Genomic DNA, 23,304 nt, shown 5'->3' with positions numbered 1-23,304 from the left:
ACTGGGCCAAAGAAGAGTTTGTCGGGAGGGAAAGGTCAGGGGCTGGTCCTTATTTTTGTTCTTTGTGTGGAGGTTTAGATGAGAGCGTATATCACTTGATGGGTGAATGTGAGGAGCTGAGTGATTGGAGACATTCCTTCGTCTCGCGATGAATCTTAGAAGTAGATTTCTGTAGGATTATGTTAGAATTTGTTCAATTTCTTTGTTTATATTTTTTTGCCGTCGCCAATGGGCATTTAGTGCAAATAATTGTATTCTATGATTGTCCATTTAATTTCTGTAAGTTTTTGGGTTTCATTAATTCTTCAATACTTAAAGATTTTTGTTCGTTTTAAGCTTGATTTTTTTGATTAGCCTTTCTTTCATTATAGATATTAAATAAATATACACGTGTTTTCAACTGAAGTCAGAAGCTTAAGTTTGACTTTATGTCCCAATTATTTAAGAAGGACTCCTGAAACACAAGGTTCCGTTTAATTAGAATAATCAGCTTTTTAAAGTTCTAAAAAAAAACTTTAGCTTAAAGAGTGAGGTATTGAGGAGGGGGAAACCCCTCTCATACCCGTAATAAATTCTATTCGTTTTAATGTTGCTCCTTAGTTTCAGTTGAAAAAACTTGTCTCCTTTTAATTTAATTTCTGATAGTTTTTTTTAATAATAACGGGAAATCCAGCACCCCTCCTTGGGAAATTCCCTTACCTCACAAAAAAATCCTCCATGGAAAGATCCTCGAACGTACCCCCCCCCCCCCCCTCTCGACAAAATTTTTATTTATATCTTTATACTTCCAATAGCCAATACTACATGCAAGCAATGGGCAAAGTTCTTAGTTCGCAGATCTTCCTTCTGGGGTTTAGGGAATCAAGTTATCCTCGAAGACTTAGTTATTAGATCTTTTGACGATGTTGAACAAAATAGCTGTCTAAAAGTTTTGATCGGACGACGTTATATCCAGGATTTTTATTGAGGGGGGGGGAGTATAAAACCTTAAAAATGGACAAAAAATTAGTTTATATAAATTTTCGTTACGTTTTTACGAGTTGGGCATATTTTGGGGGGAGGGGGATCAAAGCCTCTATCTCTCGAGAGACGGCCTTACCCCCTTAATTTTCGCGAATTGACGAGATTGATCAATAGGGCAAAAAATATGGGTTGTGAAAAAAATTGCATACAAATTATCATTTGCATAAGAGCAAATCCATCATCAAGCCTCAATGGTGTAATGGATAGCACGACCGGTGCGGTTTAGCGTCGACTAAAATGGAAATGTCCCTACGATGCTCGGAAAATAATATTTTTTTTAGACTTAGTGTCCCTGAAAATAAAATTCTGAAGTAAAAATTGCTTAAATTTGAGAGTACCAAAACAATGGACAGTTTATAATAAATGTTTCTAAAGAAAAAAAGTCAAACTAAAATAAGTACAGTAAAATCTTTAACAAAACTAATTAGCTAAATAAGTAAGCTAGTATTATGTACGCAACACAGGCACGTACATATTTTTTTTTTTAGCCTCAACGGGGCCATGCTACACAAAAATTTGTTCCTATATGCTGCTTTTCTTCGCTAAGACCACAGCCACATATTTGTACGTGCCTGTAATTTCAGATAGTATTGAAATGCTGGTCGCTCATCACGAAAGCCATGCTTTCACTTCAGAATTTTGACCGAGTTTTTCAAAATCAGCTATAATTGTTTCAAATAGTTTAACGATTTCTCTGCTATGGTGATTAAAAATCCAGCTTTTGTGTCCAAACTTTGAGCAAATTTAAAAATGTCACACAATAGCTTGCATTAATACCAAGTATGATATATATCAGTGGCTTCAATTTGAGGAGGGAGATTTTTCTACAAGATATTTGTCCTGCATACCCCACTCCCTAGATTAAAACAAAATCTTTTAGCCGCTCCTTATCTGTACAAGATGCAAGCTTAAAATTTCCCCTGGATACAGGAATCGTGAAATGGAGTAGAAAGTTTTCGTGAAGTTCGTAAAATTCCCAGGAAATGTTTTCTTTTTTCGAAATTTTCTTCCTGACCATTAGGACCTTTGCGTTTGAAATAAAACTGACGTTACTATCTAAAAAAAATAATCTAGAACTCTGAGTTGTTAATGCGAAAAGAATCCACAAAAATGTGTGATGACTAATTTGAGCGTCTGATTAGCATTTTACTCATCACCAATTATGGTAAAAGAAATCGGCAAAAAGTTAAAAAATCATACTTACCTATCTGGGGAGCTGCCTTGATCTTGAAGGAGGCACTCCCAAGATGAGTCCTTTCCATTACACTTCGGATTGCCTCAAATGGGCGTAACTCAACAAGTGTAATTTTTGGTAGCGGGGGACTGCGTTCGCACCGGCCCGTCCTCATATTGGAAACTAGGATCCTTTAGGCCCTATTACATTTCATATATTATGCAATTTAAACGAAAAATTATACAATTTGTTATTTTAACCGTTTGTAGTCAAAGTAAGAAATCATTTACCTGATTAAGTCTCAATTGTTTTGATGCTCTGTATTTTACTTAGATGATACAAAATTCAAATTTTGTGTCCATATTTTTGGAGCATATTGAATAATTTCACAATAGAACTATCACCATAGCGAAGTTAAATGTATCAATGTCATTAGCTTCAATTCGAGGGGAGGAGTACTTTCCCTGCACCCAACCCCTCAATTAAAATAAATCTATTCGTAGTGTTTTCATTGAATTTCGCCATAGAAATTGGAAATAACAAAATTCCCCTCCCTTGATTCTGAAGAATATCCCCCCAAGGGTCGAATCTAGGATTTTTGTTCGGGGGGGGGGGGGGAGGAGGAGGGTACATAAAACTTAGAATTTCATCAATTATTTGTTTACACTTTTTTGCTTTTTACAAGTGATTTTTATTTTTATTAAATTCCCCCCCCCTTCTTGGCGGCAAATTAATTCGTTTACCAACGATTTTTGCCATTAAAGTGTTATTCATATTTGAAATAGCTTACGTATTCTAGCCCCTATCTCCCAAAGGAGTTTAATTGATAACCTATATCAAAGCAAGTAGTAAAATTGAATATTTGGTCAAATACGTGAAAATCGTTAAATACATTAACCACGATTCGGGTTGTAATTCATTTAACTTCGAATAGGATGTCGCTAAGAAGCTAGCATGTCGATAACAGTACAGTAAAAATGCATAAACTAATAGCATATCATCCTTTGTGCACAACTCCAATTCCCCCTCCTTTGGCATAAGTTTATATTTAGGAAATTTGGACACATATTATGACTATAAGATTTTAGAGCTTCAAGTCAAGTCAGGATTATACCACCATCCAAATATGATGAGTGTAGACTGAGATTGCCTCATCACAGAAATGGTGTATAATGAATCAGAGCTCCTAATCGTTTTTTCTTTAGCCAATCGAGTCTGAAATTTTTTTTTGGAAGAATTTCAATAAATATATTACACTTCTTTAATCAGACTTTCTTGTATTTGTGTTCATTTAACTAAACCGGCTTAAAATAGTTTTACTGTCCAGACTAGAACTTTATTTATAAGACATATTGTAAAACAATCAAAGAAAAGAAATTATAAATTTTTAGCGGAGACCTTTTAAGTAATTTTGATAAACAAAGAAGCTAAATGAAAATAGAATAAGGATGAATCAGAACTTTTTTTTTCGAAAATTATTCTTGGGGCAAAAATAGGTCAAATACGTGAAAATCGTTAAATACATTAACCATGATTCAGGTTGTAATTCATATAACTTCGAAAAGGATGTTGTCAACAAGCTAGCATGTCGATAATAGTGCCAGTAAAAATGTATAAACTAATAACATATCATCCTTTGTACACAACTCCAATCTCTCCTCTGGCAGAAAATTTTATATTTAAGGAATTTGGACACATATTTTGACTATAAGATTTTGGAGCTTAAAGTTAAGTCAGGATTATATCATCAGCCAAATGATGAGCGTAGTCTAAGAATTGTAGACTGAGATTGCCTCATCACAATCATAAAAGAAATCAGACAACAGTTCAGAAATGGCGCATTGAAAATAAAAAATGAGCTTTTAAGACTATAAATTTAAGTTTTGACCATAACTTCTTTTCATTTTTCTTAAAAATCTTTACCTCTTTCTTAAGTACAATTCTACCTCTCGCTCTAAGTTATTTATTTTGTCCGACGCGCTCATCACCTCCCTCTGTAGCTCATATGTTCTTCCTTGCAATGGAGATTGCCGATTTTCAGCGGGTTTTTCCTTCTGTACTTGGTCCCAATACTGGGCCTTAGGTATACAAAAAGGGGTTTGATATGTTCCCTAAAAACAAAAATCACAACAAAATTTCAGATTGCTTTGGGTATAAAATTACTGAGTTGAAGATTAAATACTGCTTTTCATAAAAAACTAGAACCCTCCAAATTCGAGGTAAATTACCGAGCTAAATTTATAAAGATAAAAAAAAAAAAAAAACTAATTCTAGTAAACAAAGAAGCCAAATGAAAATAAAATAATATGAATCAGAACTCCTAGTCATTTTTCCTTTAGCCAATTGAGTCTAAATTTGTTTTTGAAGAATTTCAGTAAATATCCAACACTTCTTTAATCATTTTCTTGTATTTGTGTTCATGCAGCTAAACCGGCTTAAAATAGCTTTACTATACAGATTAGAATTTCAATTGGTTCAACTGTTTTTCTGATATCCGATAAAAGCATAGACCGGCCGATATATAGGTCGGGCCCTAATCTTGAAGTTTTGCTATTTTCTAAAATTGATTTTTCGCGGAAAATTAATTTTACGCGTCTAACCATTCTAAGATAGAAAGATGTTTAATATTTGTTTATTAACAGAGATATAATTGAGGTGCCTTATGATCTAGACTAAAATTTATGATCAAAACTTAAATTTAGTTTTATAAATTTTTTATTTTCAATACACCATTTCTGAACTGTTGTCTGATTTCTTGTATGATTGATGAGGCGATCTCAGTCTACAATTCTTAGACTACACTCATCATTTGGCTGATGATATAATCCTGACTTAACTTTAAGCTCCAAAATCTTATAGTCAAAATATGTGTCCAAATTCCTTAAATATAAAATTTTCTGCCAGAGGAGGAGAGATTGGAGTTGTGCACAAAGGATGATATGTTATTAGTTTATACATTTTTACTGGCACTATTATCGACATGCTAGCTTGTTGACAACATCCTTTTCGAAGTTATATGAATTACAACCTGAATCATGGTTAATGTATTTAACGATTTTCACGTATTTGACCTATTTTTGCCCCAAGAATAATTTTCGAAAAAAAAAGTTCTGATTCATCCTTATTCTATTTTCATTTAGCTTCTTTGTTTATCAAAATTACTTCAAAGATCTCCGCTAAAAATTAATAATTTCTTTTCTTTGATTGTTTTACAATATGTCTTATAAATAAAGTTCTAGTCTGGACAGTAAAACTATTTTAAGCCGGTTTAGTTAAATGAACACAAATACAAGAAAGTCTGATTAAAGAAGTGTAATATATTTATTGAAATTCTTCCAAAAAAAAATTTCAGACTCGATTGGCTAAAGAAAAAACGATTAGGAGCTCTGATTCATTATTATTCTTATTTTATTATACAATATTCTAATATAATAATGTTCTAATATATAATATCTAATATAATAATAATAATAATATTTTATTTGAGTTCTTTTGTTTACTAGAATTCATTTTTTTTTATCCTTATAAATTTAGCTCGGTAATTTACCTCGAATTTGGAAGTTTCTAGGTTTTTATGAAAAGCAGTATTTAATCTTATACTCATTTGTTTATACTCAATAATCTTATACCCAACGCAATGTGAAATTTGGTTATGCTCCAATTATATTACTTTAATCTATTGGCATTTTTGTCCCAAACGGCCGGATGGTAAATATTTTATCCCAACTACCCCATTATAAATACAATCTTTTATACTCAAAACTGCATAATACGACTAAATATATTCATTATATCATTATATTCATTAAATGATCAGTCAAGTCAGGCAAAAGAAAAGAACGATTTAACCACAGCGCTTTAATACTCTTCGCCGGCTTCACCCTCTCCTTCAAGAGAGTCCATGCCAACCTCCTCGTAATCTTTCTCAAGGGCGGCCAAGTCCTCGCGAGCTTCAGAGAATTCACCTTCTTCCATACCTTCTCCGACGTACCAGTGGACAAAAGCACGCTTGGCGTACATAAGGTCAAACTTGTGGTCAAGACGGGCCCAGGCCTCGGCAATGGCGGTAGTGTTGGAAAGCATGCACACAGCACGTTGTACCTATAACAAAGGGGTTGAATCTTTTAAAGCCAGCCATAATTGATATCTGCGATATATTAGTCCATATATGTAGTTGCAGTTAGAATAAAATAACTAAAATACATTCAAATACAGATGTTTTTCACTTTTATGATTGTTTTTTTTTTTCTTCGACTGAAGCCCTGAAATCCTATGAGCTATGAGATGTTTCTAGAATGTCAAAGTTTTTATGGTCTTTGTGCAAACTTTTCGTATGTTATTTTTCTGCAGTCCTACAGCTTTTGTTTTCTAAATAAGACGATAATTTTGTTAAGCCTTATCCATCTACCAAAATACATTTTTTAAATTCACTAAAAATTTTTCTTTACATTAAAAAACAAGTCACAAATTGACTGAAAATCGCTGAAAAAAGCAAAATTTTCTTCTTGTTTAGGGAAGGAATTTCCTATGGTTTCAGTAATATCATTATTATGGTTTGGTGTGTGGATGGGTCTAAAACTTAACGAGTATTGATAGTAGGCTTGTCGCAAAACTGCTTGGTAAGAAGGTAACACTAACCTTAATTATCATATAATTAGCATATATACAGGTAAAACATTTTTTAGTCAACAGATTTTAAAAAATTGAATGAATAAAGCACCCTGAACCTTTCTAGATAGAATTTACAGGTCGCTTTTCAGGCGCTATGTTGGACTTTCCTTAAATCCCTGAAAATTTTAAGAAACTAAAAAAAAAGATTTTTGCTGCTAAACCTGCTCCATCCACTTTACATATTATATATTTTTATTTTATGTTATTTTACCTTACTTATTTTTATATTGTGATTAAAACCCTTAACTGGGTATTCCGAAATCAAAAATAAAATTCATAAGATATTTTATTTGCTCTGTTCAAGGACTATAATGTTTCATTAATAGAGAAACTTCCATTTTGCTATGCCATCGAATATACTTATTCAAATTACATTTGCATAGTAAATTGATGGTAGGTAGAAACATTTTTAATTATTGAACCATTTTTTTTTATTATTCCAAACAAGAGCCTAAAGCTCCTCCGACATTACGAATATACCAATGAAATAGCCACAGGGCCAGATAAAGGGCGATTGGAAAGATGGGCTAAAGCGGGCCCCGCGTTTGAAAGGGCCCTGCGTTACCATAAAAAATTAACAAAAAAAAAATTAGAAATTTAAAGCAAATTGTTTTTAACAATTGAGGGATAAATTATGAGTTATTCAAATAATTAAAAATATATCTATTTTGAGTTTGCATTGCTGGATGAGATTTATTAATGTGTTTATTATTATATGATATATACCTTATAACATAGAAAATTTATACCCGTATAAGTTCATGTCAAATTTATTGAATTTAATCAGGATAGTCCTATATTAGAAAGATTTTGGCACTACGTACTTGAACAACTTAACGTACTTGAACAACTTAGTTAACGTACGTTAACTACTACAACTTTACGTACGTCAACTGCTACAGCTTTACGTACGTAAACTACTACAACTTTACGTACGTAAACTACTACTACTACCTGCTATGAAAAATTTGGGTCAAACGTATGGCGGTTATCATTCACAATAGCTTGGATTGCGAAGATGAGTTAAAAATCAGCCACTATTTAAAAAATAAAATAAACTGGGAGCATAGACTTTAAATATGAGCAGACTTTAATGTCAAATTACTGCAAGTTTTTCCTAAAACTTAATAATCACTTACCATAAGTAATTATGCTCATTTCACGGTAACAGAAAACGCGAAGCTATAGATAATTTATATTACTGTAGGTACTAAAAGGACTGCTAGCCCCTGTCATATATTATAAGTATTTTAATGGCTAAATTTTGTATTATCTGCCATTTAAGGCTGAAAATAGAAATAAAAAACGAAATTAGGGGCCGTTAAGGGTTCAGTTGCAGAACACATCTACAGACTTTCTTCAATTTCCGTGGATGCATTCAGAAGCCATGAGCACGTGTCAGAGTTGATATAAGACGTTTTTTTAGATTAGCCAAAACAGATATTATTTCAAATCACACAAAAATAGCCAAGACAAAGAATTCAATTGTTGATTTTTTTTTTCGATTTCAATTATTCGAAAACCACGTCCCAACATTCATAACAAGGTTTTCGAATCTGATTTGCCACTGGGGGTTCCTTTAAACGTTTAAAAATTTATTTAGTGGCAATCCAAGTTCTGTTGATGTAAAAGACTGATAGCTACAGTTGAAAATCGCTAACCCCTTCAAAGGCCCATATTTAATTCAAATCTGGACAACTTCGCCTCTTCCACCCACCCTACTTAGAAATGATAGAAAACCCAACGATAGGACCTTAGTCAGGTAGATGTTGGAACAGCATCACATTTTAAAACATACCTTAGCAAGATCTCCACCTGGGACAACTGTGGGTGGCTGATAGTTAATGCCGACCTTGAAGCCAGTTGGACACCAGTCAACGAATTGAATAGACCTCTTTGTTTTAATGGTGGCAATGGCTGCATTGACGTCTTTTGGTACGACATCTCCTCTGTAGAGCATGCAGCACGCCATGTACTTTCCGTGACGCGGGTCACACTAGAAAAAAAAAATGATCCCGCCTATTTAAGAACACATACAAGCTTATACAAAGCCTACTAAAAAGAATTTGTTTTTCCAGTACTCTAGATTGATGAAGTATTTGGAGCACTATATATTTTGTATAAAAAATCAACGTCATTTAAAAGAAAATTTTTGAGTTACGAAAAAAAAGTATACATGGTATTTAAGGGAGATTTTAGAACACATACACATACATTTAACAACATATACAAGCTTATACAAAGCCTACTAAAAAGAATTTCAAAACCAATACAAAAATTGCTACCAATTTGTTTTTCCAGTATAGAAAAGTCAATGTCATTTAAAAGAAAACTTGTGAGTTACAAAAAACAAAAATATGCATGGCATTTAAGGGAGGCGCCCCTCTATAAAATCGAGATATTAATCTTTCTTCAATAATGTACTTTTTCAAATTTTATTTGAAAATTTGAATAAGCGCCCAGATATTCAAACAAAATTCTTTTTTAGGGGGGGGGGGGACAATTGTCTCAAAACCCTAACATCTAAACAATTTTCCACTTGTTGCAATCCCTTAAATACATATTCAAATGACCCAATGAAGGTTTTGATGATAGTCATGCCACAAGCACGTTTACAGCGTCTCAAGAGGCTCACTTCCCCAAAACTCGCCTTTTCCTTTTCTTTTGTGGGGAGAGGAGTTCACAAATGAGTATTGCAGGTATTTGACATAGCAAAATGGGAGATTCTTTGGGTTTAGGGTGACAGGAAGTGAATTCGTAAGAAAAGCAAAAATGTATTTTTTTCATTAGTAGTTTTAGTAAAACTCCCAAGTTAAAACATCAGCTCTATCCTTACAATTTTCAAGCATTCATCTTTTCTTCCCAAAATTCAAAAATGATAAAATAAATGTTTGTCACAATCACTTTACACAATTACTATCACCCTTAACCCTTTCCGGCACGAATTATGAATTCGTCAGAAAATTCCACTTTTTTTGCATTTCCTATGTCCCTTGACTTAGAAACCAACAAATATTGAACTAAAAAAAATTTATCCCAACTATGAAATGAAATAAGTGGTCTCTGGTGGAGACCACTTTGACAAATGTGCAGAAAAAAACTCATTTCTAGTGAAAAGACCAAAAGCAGTTCTTCCGAGTATTTCATGCACAATAGAACTTTGCAAACTGAACACTGCCAATTTGTGCGATGGGGCTCAATCTTTGTACTACATTGAGCACATCTTCTTTGAAGTACCCGGTACAGGTAAGTGTTTTGATTCATCCAATCTCTTTTCTTGAGGAACGTAAGGCTTGAATTTGGGGATAACTTCCGATTTTCAGGATGGCTAATCTCTCTCACCCTTCCACGAATAACTTCAAACGAAACCAGTGACAATACGATATCTAAAGTCCTACAACGCCATCTTGTTAGCATCTGGTATAGTGGACAACTTAAACAAGACAAAGTTATTGACCATTGTAATGTTGATGAAATACCACAGTAGGCGGTACCACCACTTTCCGCTTTTCCTGTCTATCGCACAGAGAGAATTGAACATATCAGCTTTATTCATGCAGCCCATAAACTTGTTGTACTCGCGAACCAAGATTGGGCATGTAACTTTGGTAACAGATCCATCTTTGTCCTTCCACTGTAAAAAGTGGATTCCATCTCTATCAGAAATCAACGTCGTTTAAAAGAAAATTTTTGAGTTACGAAAAACAAAAATATGCATGGTATTTAAGGGAGGCGCCCCTCTATAAAATCGAGAAACATAAAAATTTTTGAACTGAACAAAGAAAGTCAGCACCACAATATATAAACATATACAGTATGATCATTCGCTATCTCGACCATTATACAAAACCGGACCGAGATGCAAGTGCTCCGCAGAATATTTAAACAAGTATAAACAAAAGCGAGATGACAAGTCAGATTTCTCTTGAAAGCAAAACTTGGCTTCACCTTTGTAACACGAAATTTTAAAGAATCTAATTTTAAATTAATTTATTACAATATACATATCAAAATCAGTAATTAGTAGTGCAATGTTACAAGTAGGTCTGGAAGTCTCGAGTTGGTTTCAAAGACATTTTGAGAAAGTTTCTGCGAAAATACGCGTTCCAGGGTTATATAAACTAGACCACTGATAGCAGATTAAATGGGAGGAGATTTTGGTAGGCGCTGAGGATGCAGTAGCCAAAAATCACTATGCAGTGATCTTACTGTTATATTATTTATATACAGTGGTTACCACAAACCATTTAAAAATAAGAAATAATACTCCTTGACAAAATGATCAAGTTGTTAGACACAAGCAACCCAGTGGCTGTCGTGATCTTATTTTTTTCTTGTCTAATTTAATTGGAGATGAATTTAAATTTAATCTGATCTGAACTTGAGTTTATATTCCTTGTGGAATTTTTAATATTGTTCAGCTATCCAACAGTTTTAATATACCAATGAAATACGACAATTCGTCGCTGATCATTCAAGTGCTGTTTTTTTAATTCATCAGTGTGCTAAGATCTTACATCTTTTGTCAGAAAACGCTTAAAAGTGAAATCTTTGAACTAAACTTCAAAAACTTCACAATGGGTTCATTCGATTGGAAATTGAAATGGCTAGTGTCCTTTTTATTAGTCGAAAGTGATTGGAAGGCAACTAACACCCCTTCCACGCCCACCATTTCCCCAAACACATCCAATCAAAATTTTGAGATAGCCATTTTGTTCAACGTAGTTGCAAGTTTTGGAAATCATATCTTTGAGCAGGATACTCCCCCCACAGTCTTCAGGGCAAGGGTTATAGGTCATGTCCTGGGGGCATATAAGGTTTTTAATGAAAGTTTTGTCGTAGAAACTTCGAAATGGGCTCATTCGATTGTAAATTCAAAGGTCTAGTGACCTTTTTAATGGTCGAAAGTAAGTCGAGGGCAACTAGACCGCCTTCCTTATTCATTATTTCCTCAGGAGCATCCAATCATAATTTTGATATAGCCATTTTGTTCAACTTAGTTGACAGTTTTGGCCATAAGGCCTTTAAGGATGACTATACCAATGAAATACGACAATTTGTCGATCATTCTGTAGCTGAGATACAAGTGCTGTTTTTTTTTTACTCATTAATGTGCTAAGATCTTACATCTTTTGTCAGAAAACGCTTAAAAGTGAAATCTTTGAACTAAGATCTCACATCTTTTGTCGTTTTTTTTATGCAAACGTTTTTCACCATTCTGCTCTGATCAGCGGTCTTGAAAGTCAGATAGACCATCAAAACCTCTCTCATCATTGTTCTACATGGCAGAAAAACGGTGTTCTTCACTTTTTGCTAACATCAGTGAGCTGTTAGATCTTAGAACAAAGATGAGTTAAAAATCGATAATCTTTGCAGAAAGATTCAAGATCTTAGATGCAAGTTCTTAGTGCTTGAAAACGACCCTTGAGTTCTATCCATCTACTAAACTACATTTTTGAACTTCGGTTTGCATGTTTTTAAAATTGAAAATAGGTTGAATATTAGTTGCAAAAGGCAATTTTCCCATTCTTTAAGCAAATTTAGATCCTTTCGCAAGAAAATTCCAAGAAATATCATAATTCTGACTCTGTAAATGAACAGAATTGAGAATATTGAATCCTGTAAATAACTTGTGCATTTGGTATAAATTACAGCTGAAGGCTTGTCGCAAAATCGCTTGTTTCAATGGAACCTCAACTACAAAGGAAATTATATGCGGTTTCGATTCTAGATATTGAGCAAGTAAATAAACTTCAAGCTTATAATTAATTTTTTTATATACCAAAATCGAAGGAAGCTAGAAATTACAAAATATATCTTTTTACAGGACCATTATTTAGAGCTCACCCAAACGATCAAACGACGAAAATAATCAAAAAATTTATTCGAAAAAAAAAAACTCTGAAACCTTCAATGGTACCCTTACCTTAACCATCTGGTTAGCGGGTTCGAAGCAGGCATTTGTGATCTCGGCAACAGTGATCTGCTCATGGTAAGCCCTTTCAGCTGAGATGACAGGTGCATAGGTAACCAATGGGAAGTGGATACGTGGGTATGGAACCAAGTTGGTCTGTAAGAGGAAAACGAATATTAGCCCATCATGAAAATAAATAAGATAGATAACAAAGAGAATAAAAAAATAGTAAAAAAAAACTGAACTGCACCTTAATAATAGAATGCATCTGACAGAATTATTCAAGAGCTATAGCACTATATATTGTGCTCGATTATTTCAGCGTGTACTATCTTTACAAGTTTTAATTGAAATATTAAGACTTTCAGGTCATTTTCAATGGAGTTTGCAATTATTTGATTTGAACCAAACAATAGATAACATTTTAAATCAAAAGGAATGCATCTTATTAATTGGTTTGATAGCTAACAATTTAAGTATATGAAGAAGGTATTATTGCGAACGATTTTAATAGTATAGCTTTACATTCATTATCATAGCTTTTCATTCGTTATCATAGCTTTTCTAATCAGAAGTCAATTTAGACCCCCATTTGGTCACAAAAAAAGAATTTTCAAATTCTACCTTCACCTTCCTCCCTCCCTCCCTTTCTGAATACTTTCTACGAATGCAGAAAGATATCATAAATGAATATACCGTCAATGAGTAAAAGATTATCTTTAAAAATAAAGGTCTAGAAAATCAATTTTTCCTTATATCTGAAAACTTTTGCGAATAGCATAAGGAAAGGAACGATATGGAGCAGAATTCTTGAGGAAAAGTAAGGGTGACTTCATTTTCTTCTTTTCATGCCACGAAACACGTATATTCATACTATTGAGCAAAGCATACTGAAACTTATTGTTTATCAGCCTCCAATAAACCAGGAATTTTTCTACGCTCCATGACCATGACACCAAAAATATATTTTCCTCTCATTATGAAAAGTGGAGTATCGCTTTGATAAATATGTCTACAAAAAAAAAAAAAAAAAAAAAAAAAAAAAAAAAAAAAAAAAAAAAAAAAAACTTACTGTAAAATCTTCGGAAAACATTTTGGGTGTCCCCTTTATTAATAAAGGTCTATTTAAAAAAATGACCCTTATTAAAGTTTTATCCATTTTTTCTTTACAAAATTGAGTACGGGGAGTACCGGTAGCATATTTCAGTAAGTCACGTTTTGAATCTCAGATGAATGCTTGCGTTTTCATCTTTTTTAAGTCTCAAGACAAGCATCTATACCTCAAATTGCATGCAACCTGTAGATTAATTAAAGGCTGACAATTCTAACACGTTTTGATAGATACGCCCTCCTTTAGGTCACAGCTCAGGAATAAAGTTGGAATTAACGAAAAGTTTTCTTTTCTTTTTCTTTAGGTGCTTTACGTCCGATAGACTCTTTATTTATTAACTAAATTTGTTGTTCAGAAAAGAAAGCCCACAAGTGGCATTGCACCATAGGTTCTAATATAAGAGATAAAAGAACAGACCTGGAATTCAGTGAGATCAACGTTTAAGGCGCCATCAAAGCGAAGGCTGGCGGTGATGGAGGAAACGATTTGACCAATGAGTCTGTTCAAGTTGGTGTAAGTTGGGCGCTCAATATCCAAGTTACGACGACAAATATCATAGATAGCCTCGTTGTCGACCATAAAAGCGCAGTCAGAGTGCTCCAAGGTGGTATGAGTTGTCAAGATGGAATTGTACGGCTCAACAACAGCGGTAGAGACCTAAATGAGACATTCTTTTAATTTATGAAATATAATTCTCCTTCAAATAGGATAACGCCGATTTATATTCAGTTACCGAGGTCATATTTCTACGCATAGCGGTTTTTCTTTGTCATACCTCCTCGTCTAAAAAAATATTGGTTTGAAGATGGATTATTGATCATTCAGGGTAAAGGATATCATCTTCAATGTTGTTGGGAGCATGTCACAAAAAAATCGCTACACAATATTTGAAACTACTGACTTTTAAGGGATTAATCGGTTTATAGGTGATTAAAACTTAATTTTGACGGCACACTGCCCTAATATCTGTTCTTCTTCTATATCATTAATCGATTAGTATAAAAATCACCTTTTAGGATATTAATTGATTCGAAGTGCACATAAATAATTTTTTTTTAATTATATTTCATCTATAATTAACATTACTATTTAGGTTGCACCTCTAACGCAAACCAAAAATAACCAAAGAACTCCAAACAAAACGCTGTCAGTAGACAGGTGATTAATCGGTTAAAATAAAAATCGGTAATCAGGATATTAGTTAATTTGAAGTGATCAGTCGAGTTTTATTATAAAAATTATTTTTTGCGGCACACTGCCCTAGTATCTGTATAGTTAACATTACATTTTATGTTGAACCTTTGATGTAAATCAAAAATACCCCAATACATCCAAATAAAAATGCTATTAGAACACAGATGAAGAATAGAACTCACAAAAGACAAAAAAAAACGGATATGTCCGACTTTTGTTTGACCTAAATTTGAAAAACAACTTGGGCTGTACTGCCCCGCTGAACTGAAATAAGCAATACAAAAAAAAATATAGGCTGTTAACTGATATTGAAAGCAATGCGATTCAATAAATACAATAAGATACATATATCGGATGTTCAACAGGACAGCTTCAAATATGATCGACTACCCGTAAGAACCGAGTTGTCTCAAATATTATTTACATTTTATCGTAAAAAACTTAGCCTGTAGTGTTGTTAAACAAAGATAAGCAATAAAAAGAAAAATTTTTATAATAAAAGACCAAATCATAAAATTTATTGCAGATCCCTTTAAATACATCTTAAGAAAGGAATCTTCTTAGTCCCACATAATGAAAAAATTAGGAAAGGAAGGGGAAATAAATGACCTGTGGGGCTGGGTAGACGGCAAATTCGAGCTTAGACTTCTTTCCATAGTCGACACTCAAGCGTTCCATAAGAAGGGAAGTGAACCCAGATCCGGTACCACCACCGAAGGAGTGGAAGATCAAGAAACCTTGGAGACCGCTGCACTGATCGGCCAATTTACGAATACGGTCAAGAACGATGTCGACAATTTCCTTTCCAATGGTGTAGTGACCGCGGGCATAGTTGTTAGCAGCATCTTCCTTTCCTGAAAAAGAGATGTCAGTAGACTAAAACATTTTCCTGGGATAACTAACAATAAAACTAACATATATACATCAGAAGTATATTGTCTGCACTGATTCACTACTGTCACCTCTGGATTACCTTTCACACCAACAACACCAAGCAAAAATGTTGCCATTCAGATTGAAAATTTTGTTATACAACTAGCAAGAAAGCGTATATCAGTTCTATTTATATGGGTTCCAGTACACTCTGGTATAACATGAAATGAACTAGCAGACCAGATTGCAAAACAAGCCTCCCAATTGGGTCTGATCACTCAAACATCCATTACTGATCCTGAATTCCTGTCTCCAATCAGTTCAAAAATTTTGGAGGAAGAATAGGCTTGGCTCCATTCTTCTCAAACCCAGCTTCTACATCTCTATGATTATAAGCAGCCATCAAAAGAAGTGTTTTTCACATTTCGCATCCATCCTTTCAACTTGCCTCTACCGTCTTAGATGTGGCCATGCAAAGACAAAATCAAACTTATTCCATTGGAAAATGGTCCCATCCCCCAACTGCGACACACGTGGAGTGCATGAAGACACGTCACATCATCTTCAAATATAGAAAATATGAAAGAGGAAAATACTAAGGAATTGCTGTGAGAAGGCATTTAAGACATTCACAATGCGTTCTGTTCTGGGATATTACACGTCTCCTCCTTGGGCTAGACGACTAAGCACAAACCTTTTAGGGATTTGATAAGAGTACTGGTTTGGTTCAATAAGTTTTTATTTATCATCCCTATGTTAGATCATTTTAGAGTCATCACATTTACTATTTTATTTGTTTTTATTATCTATGCTTTATCTGTTTAGATTCTTATATTTGTAAGTATGTGACATGAATGATGTAAATTTGCATTATTTACTTTAGTTGTGCTGTACATGTATTTCAATTGCTCTATGACAAAGCACAGCTACATTATTCTGATTCCCGTTTCTTAACGCAGGCATTTGCTACAAGTGAATAACCCCTTATAATCAATCGCCCCCAGAAGTGATACGCGATCTGGTTCAGTGAATATTGACCACAGTTCATATAATTACCCAGTATGATCATTCCCTATCTCACCCATTATAAAAAGCCGGACCGGGGTGCGAGTGCTCCAGAGAACGTAGAAACATAAGCGGCATCAGATCTTTTCACGGGTAGACAAGTCAGACGCGAAACAATCGGAAACAAGTGGAAACCCGCTATTACGAATAATGCACTTTACGCGAAACAATCGGAAACAAGTGGAAACCCGCTATTAATAACTGCGGGAAGAAGTGGGAGGAGCTTTTTGTTCGCACCGAGAACGAAGACCAGAAATGATCTGCGATAAGCTTACTGGATGATTATATGAACTGTGATATTGACTAAAGTGACACCCAAGCAAGCTTGTGATTACAGAAGGCATAGAATAATCGAGTGATATAAACGCATATGACCTATTGGTCGACCGGATCAAACCCCAAACAACAACATCAATAAAACTAACGGTAACAATTTCGACACGAGATCAGTTCAGTGACAAAGCTCACTTGACTTTAGGCAGACATTACTTTTTTCATAGCTTCGAAACAGGGAGAAATGAAGGGGGAGAGAATATCAAGATTATGAGCCTAACTACTCCCTGCGCTGAAAAACAGGTGCGTTAATACATTGTATACTGTTACCCCCCACCCCCCAAGACAAAATCCCAAAGCAAAAAAGAAAACGTTTACTACCCCACCCCACCCTAGGAAATTGGCTTTTATTTCCAAGCATAGACTACAAAAACAGACAACCGCGACTAATTCAGTAGTGGTGGTAGTCACATTCATTCCCCCCTAGTAGAAGTAGTCCGTAGCAGTAATAATGGCACCCCCCCCCCCTATCACTGGTGTTACATATACCTAAGATACCAACATGTTGCGTCCAAAAAAAATGTACAACTCGTCTAGAAAATAAGCCTGAACCCCCCTTCCCCCGCCTATACAATAGCATTTACCAGCTAATAACCTCTTGAGAAATTTTTCCAGCCAGCCATAATATAATTCAATATCGTCAGTGTCATGCCCATAGGTCGTATCTGAACTTTTATTATGATTCCTTCTCATTTGCTAAGCTGTTCTCAAAGCCGAGGATCAGCGGGACAGTGTAAATGTAAGCTTTTAGCTTCAAGATCTAAAATAGTTTCAATAGTCTACGCTTAAATTATCAATATGCACATGTCTTAATATAGAGATGTGGGGGGGGGGGGGGAAGGTCAAAATTGACTACAGTGTACCCAGGAGAAATTTGAAACCAACAAACCCTTTGCAGTTGCAATTGCATGCCAGCATTTACATTTATAAAATGATAAGATATCCACCCCCCCCCCCCTTGAATTTTCAAAATTGTGAGTCTGGGAAGGGTAATGTGTATATTGGAAAATTCCAAACTGGTCTAAGACAGTAAATGAATATAGTACTATCAGCAGTAATAGGGCACAGGGAAACCTAACATCTCTGATTTAAGGTACAGTTAAAGAAGAAAAAATTATTTAAAACGAATCGCGGCAATACTAATTGGCAAAATAGTTTATCCTCGCATCCCCAAATTTATTTTGATAGGGGTGGGGCATAAATAGAAAGGTCTTTTTCCAGATAACATTTTTTATTTCCGATATCTAAATGTTGGACCTATTTTGTCTACCCAAGGAGAAGGGAAAATAATTTTTCTTTACTCCGCGGATACTTTCGACTTAAAACTAAAGGAAAAAAAAATTAACAAAATAAAAAATACAGGAATATCAAGAAACATACCAGTGATCAACTGCTCTGGGTGGAAAAGTTGACGGTAAGTGCCAGATCTCACTTCATCGACAACAGTGGGCTCCAAATCGACGAAAACAGCACGTGGGACATGTTTGCCACTGCCAGTTTCGCTAAATAGGAACAAAGGTCAATGAAAATATATGCATTTAGGATATGAGTCATAAGTTTTTCAAACAACACCATGTTTGCATGTCTAAACGTTAGCTTATAACCAGTAATTCAATACTTTTTATGTGAGAAGGTTGCAAAATTAAACGATATAACCCTGTAAGGACTATGAAATTTTTAAACTCCAATTAATTATTGCAATTAGTCGGCTAAATCAATTCGTAGCCAAAACCACTTAAATGCATAAATTGCGAAGGGGGGGGGGGGGCAAGTGGCCTTCTTTTTCTTGTCAGTTTCATTGAAAAAGTGATTCCCCCCTTAAAATGCTTTTTTTTGTTTTGAAGTCTGAAAGAAATTCTTTTCTTAAAACGAACAGAAATGATTACGTACATGAGGGGGTTCGCCCCCTAGTCAATACCTCGCTCTTTACGCTAAAGTTTTTGTTATTATTTTCAAAAGAGCTATCTATTCTAATTAACCGGCCTTTGTGATTCAGGGGTTTGTGATTCGAACAAAATTCAAACTTTAGCGTAAAAAGCGAGGTATTGAATAGGGAGCGAACTTCCTAATACACGTAATAAAAACATACAAATATAGAAATTCGTTACGTAAGTTAATTCGTAAGTTACGTCAGAACAAAAATTCGAGAAAGCCATTTAGCAAAAAAAGAAAAAGAAAATTAATATACGAAATTCGCGTTAATTATTCATGTACGGTGAGCCAAAATAAAAGCTGCATTAATTCAAAACCGTTCAGAAATTAAATTAAAAAACAAGTTTTTTTTTAACTAAAAGTAAGGAGCGACATTAAAACTTTAAACGATCAGAAATTAATCTGTATATGAAAGGGGCTGTCCCCTCCTCAACACCTCGCTCTAAACGCCAATGTTTGACTTTGTCTTACGACTTTATTTTTTAAAACAATAAGAAACTTTAGCGTAAAGAGTGAGGCGTTGAGGAGGGGACAGCCCCTTTCATATAGGGAATAAATTCAGTTCGTTTTAAGTTTTAATGTCGCTCCTTACTTTCAGTTAAAAAACTTGTTTTTTTTATTTAATTTTCAATAGCGCGCACCTTTCTTCCCAGTGCTGATCTAATATTTGCCTTTTAAGCAATTAAATAAAAAAAAAAACAAGGTTTTTTTCTAACTGAAAGTAAGGAACGACGTTAAAACTTAAAATGAACAGAAATTATTCCGTATATGAAAGGGGCTGTCCCCTCCTCAACCTCTCACTCTTTAAGTTAAAGTTTTTTATTTTAAAAAAATAGATTTGTGAGAAAGTCAAACAGCGTAAAGAGCGAGGAGTTGAGGAGGGGACAGCCCCTTTCATATACGGAATAATTTCTGCTCGTTTTTAGTTTTCACGTCGTTCCTTGCATTCAGTTAAAAAAACTTTTTTTTTGTTTAGTTTTTGAACGTTTTTTAATTAATGCAGGTTTTGATTTTGGCTCACCGTACACGAATAATCAAAACAAAATTTGAATATTAATTTTACTTTTATTTGGTTTAAATGGCTTTCTCGAAACTTGTTTAATTTTATTTACGAACGTTTTTATTAGTAATATATATACTTAACTTACGAATTAATTTACGGAACGAACTTCTATGTTCATATATTTTTAATACGTATATTAGGGGGTTCTCTCCCTTGTCAATACCTTGCTCTTTAAGCTAAAGTTCGAATTTTGTTCCAATTTTTTAAAAAATGATCACTTAATCACAAAGGCCGTTAATTAGAATAAATAGCTCTTATAAAAGTACTAAAACGTCTTTGGCTTACAGAGCGAGGTATTGACTAGAGGGTGAACCCAATCATATACGTAATATTTTCTGTTCGTTTTAAGTTTTGATGTTGCTGCTTATTGTCAGCTGAAAAACTTGTTTTTTTTATTTAATTTCTGATATTTTTTTAAATAATGCTTGGAAATCCGGCGTCCCCTTCATAGCAATGCCCCTTCCCCCATGAAAACTTCCTTCTTGGAAAGATCTTCCATACAACCCCCGACCCACCCCGTACCCCCACTACCAGAAAAAATAACACCTGAAAACGTATGCATACTTCCCAATAACCAATACTATATGTTAACATTGGGTAAAGTTCATAGCTTTCAACCCTCCACCCGAGGACTTCGGGGGATTAAGCCATCCTAAGACATATTTATAATATTTTCGACCATGCTGAACAAAATGGCTATCTCAAAATTTTGATCAAATGACTTTGGGAAAAAAGTGAGCGTGGGAGGGGGCCTTGCTGCCATCCATATTTTGGTCACTTAATATGGGCACTAAAAACGGTAATTTCTGTTCCAATGAGCCTCTCCACGATATTCTAGGACCACTGGGTGAATACGATCACCCCTGGAAAAAAAAAAAATAAATAAAATAGAAAAATAAACACGCATCCGTGATCTTTCTTCTGGCAAAAACTGCAAATTCCACATTTTTGTCGATAGGAGCTTGAAACCTTTGCGGTAGGGTTTTCTGATACGCTGAATATGATGGTGTGATTTTCATTAAGGTTCTATACCTTTAGGGGTTCTTTCCCCCTTTTTTCGAAAATCAGCCAAATTTTCTCAGGCGCTTAACTTTTGATGGGACTAAACTTGATGAAACTTATATATTTGAAATCAGCTTTAAAATCTGATTCTTTTGATGTATCTATTGATATCAAAATCCCGTTGTCTTGAGTTTCGGTTACTATTGAGCCGGGTCCCTCCTTACTTACAGTTTGTTACCGCGAAAAGTTTGATATGAAGAAGTTACGCAATTGAAAATGCAACGAATATATATTTTGGACTATATGTTTGTTCCTTAGTCAGGGAGGGGAAGCGCTAAAGGGAAGCAAAGCCACCTTAAGGAATGATAGAAGTATTTTAGAATGATTTAAGCAGTTTTCAGAATGTTAAGTGTTTCCGTTAAAAATAGTCATGCAAAAGAACTATACCGTTATTTTTGCTGACCAAAATGACATACACTCAGGCATATACCCAGGGTATACTTTTCGAAGGGAGAGATTAGAATGCCTTTTGAGAGAGGAATATTGTAAAAACTGTGTTCATTTGACAATTTGATTAAAAAGTACCCAGAAATTAAATTAAATTCCTGGGGGCCCGTAACCCAAACTCCCCAAACGGGAGTGCAAAATAGACAAACAAAGCGAATATTTCGATAGGGCAACCACATCTCTTCTTTGTTAAAATCAGATGACATAGCTATCCAACTCATTTAATTGCTGATTCGTTTAGTTTTGAGCGAATGAATGTTTTCTTTTATTTCTCAGTTGTTCGCTAGTCTACTATCCGTCGATGGCAGTTCAAAATTTTTTGGATTTTCTGCAAATCGAGGATGTTGACGAATGACTCGCTTTATGGTTGTTAGGTTGGTTTTAATTTTTATAATTTTTGGCCTTTATTGAATTTTTTTTCATTTTTTAATGTTTTGCTTTTTTCATATTGACTTTCCGCGTTTGTTTTGTTGTTTTTTTCTTTGGTACGTTCCTTGAATATATTATTTCGTTTCGCAATGAAGAAGGGAGGTGGTAGTCCTCTCGAAATATTCGCTTTGTTTGTCTATTTAATATTCTAATTTGGCCTCAAAAACCCCATTTTTGATCGTTTCCTTCTTTTACATTATGGTAGGTCGATGTGGTTTAAGAAATTATCTTTCTAACTCCCCTCGCGTAATGATGTAGCTTTGCTACAGTCCTGGCACATCTATGAATTCGTTTAATGTCATTATATCCTCTTCCTCCAATGTAACCGAAAATAAAATCCATGCGCTCTTTATGCGAAGATCATGTGGATCTTCGTAAGTAAAATTTCGACTGCTATTCAAATCAATTACCAATTTGATTTTCCTTAAATAAAAAAAAAATCTTTGAAATAATACTCATGACTAGACCCCGGCGCCACGCCGGCGCATCAACCGAACGCCGCCAACAAGAGGCCAGTTTGACCGCCGCCGAAGTGTCGCAACGCCACCGGCAGAGGCGGCGGCATTCGACTGACTGAATTAATTTTCGGCAATTCTTTAATGGGTCAACCGCAAAGTCGGAGCTTTTCTTTTCTCGTGTGGTTAAGTATTTCGATTTTCCTGATTAGAAATCAAGCAGGGCTCGCACTATAAATTTTCGGGGATTTCCCCGAAGATCCATTGTCACCCCGAAAAAAAAATGGTTCCCCGAAATCGCCCAATCACGGTGCCACCCATAGTGATTTATCAGTAGTGACTATCCCTGCTAAATATTACTTTGCAAACCATAATTCTTCACAACTCTCTTGTTCGTTAATTTTCGTCTTTTGTGTTACTTTACATAAAAACCAGACTGATACAATTGCAATGTACACGGTTCTTCATTTGTTGACAAAAGTATTGTCTTTAAGAAATGAGATTAAACCATATCGAATGCAGTTTCCCAATTGCTATAAGATTCTTACATCTTTTGTA

The 23,304-nt window shown here is 34.6% G+C and overlaps 1 protein-coding gene and 1 pseudogene across 1 annotated transcript in view; one reads left to right on the top strand and one right to left on the bottom strand.

The window, feature by feature from the left end:
* Positions 1–2,219: 2,219 nt before the first annotated feature.
* LOC148952865 (U1 spliceosomal RNA) lies at positions 2,220–2,367 on the top strand (annotated as a pseudogene).
* A 3,612-nt stretch (positions 2,368–5,979) lies between these two features.
* LOC148952864 (tubulin alpha-1 chain-like) overlaps positions 5,980–23,304 on the bottom strand; it is a 28,184-nt gene continuing 10,859 nt past the window's right edge. Inside the window, exons 3-8 of the mRNA XM_089088132.1 lie at positions 18,739–18,860; positions 15,697–15,941; positions 14,311–14,550; positions 12,795–12,938; positions 8,667–8,864; positions 5,980–6,298 (exon numbers count right to left, since the gene is read on the bottom strand). Coding sequence (XP_088944258.1) covers positions 6,056–6,298; positions 8,667–8,864; positions 12,795–12,938; positions 14,311–14,550; positions 15,697–15,941; positions 18,739–18,860 — 1,192 coding nt within the window. The 3' untranslated portion in view covers positions 5,980–6,055. The remainder of the gene's footprint in view (positions 6,299–8,666; positions 8,865–12,794; positions 12,939–14,310; positions 14,551–15,696; positions 15,942–18,738; positions 18,861–23,304) is intronic.

The sequence above is a fragment of the Artemia sp. Qi Xiang Cuo genome, chromosome 4, assembly GCF_049724085.1.
Source record: "Artemia sp. Qi Xiang Cuo chromosome 4, ASM4972408v1, whole genome shotgun sequence".
Taxonomy (NCBI): domain Eukaryota; kingdom Metazoa; phylum Arthropoda; class Branchiopoda; order Anostraca; family Artemiidae; genus Artemia; species Artemia sp. Qi Xiang Cuo.
This window is presented reverse-complemented; position numbering and strand designations above follow the sequence as displayed.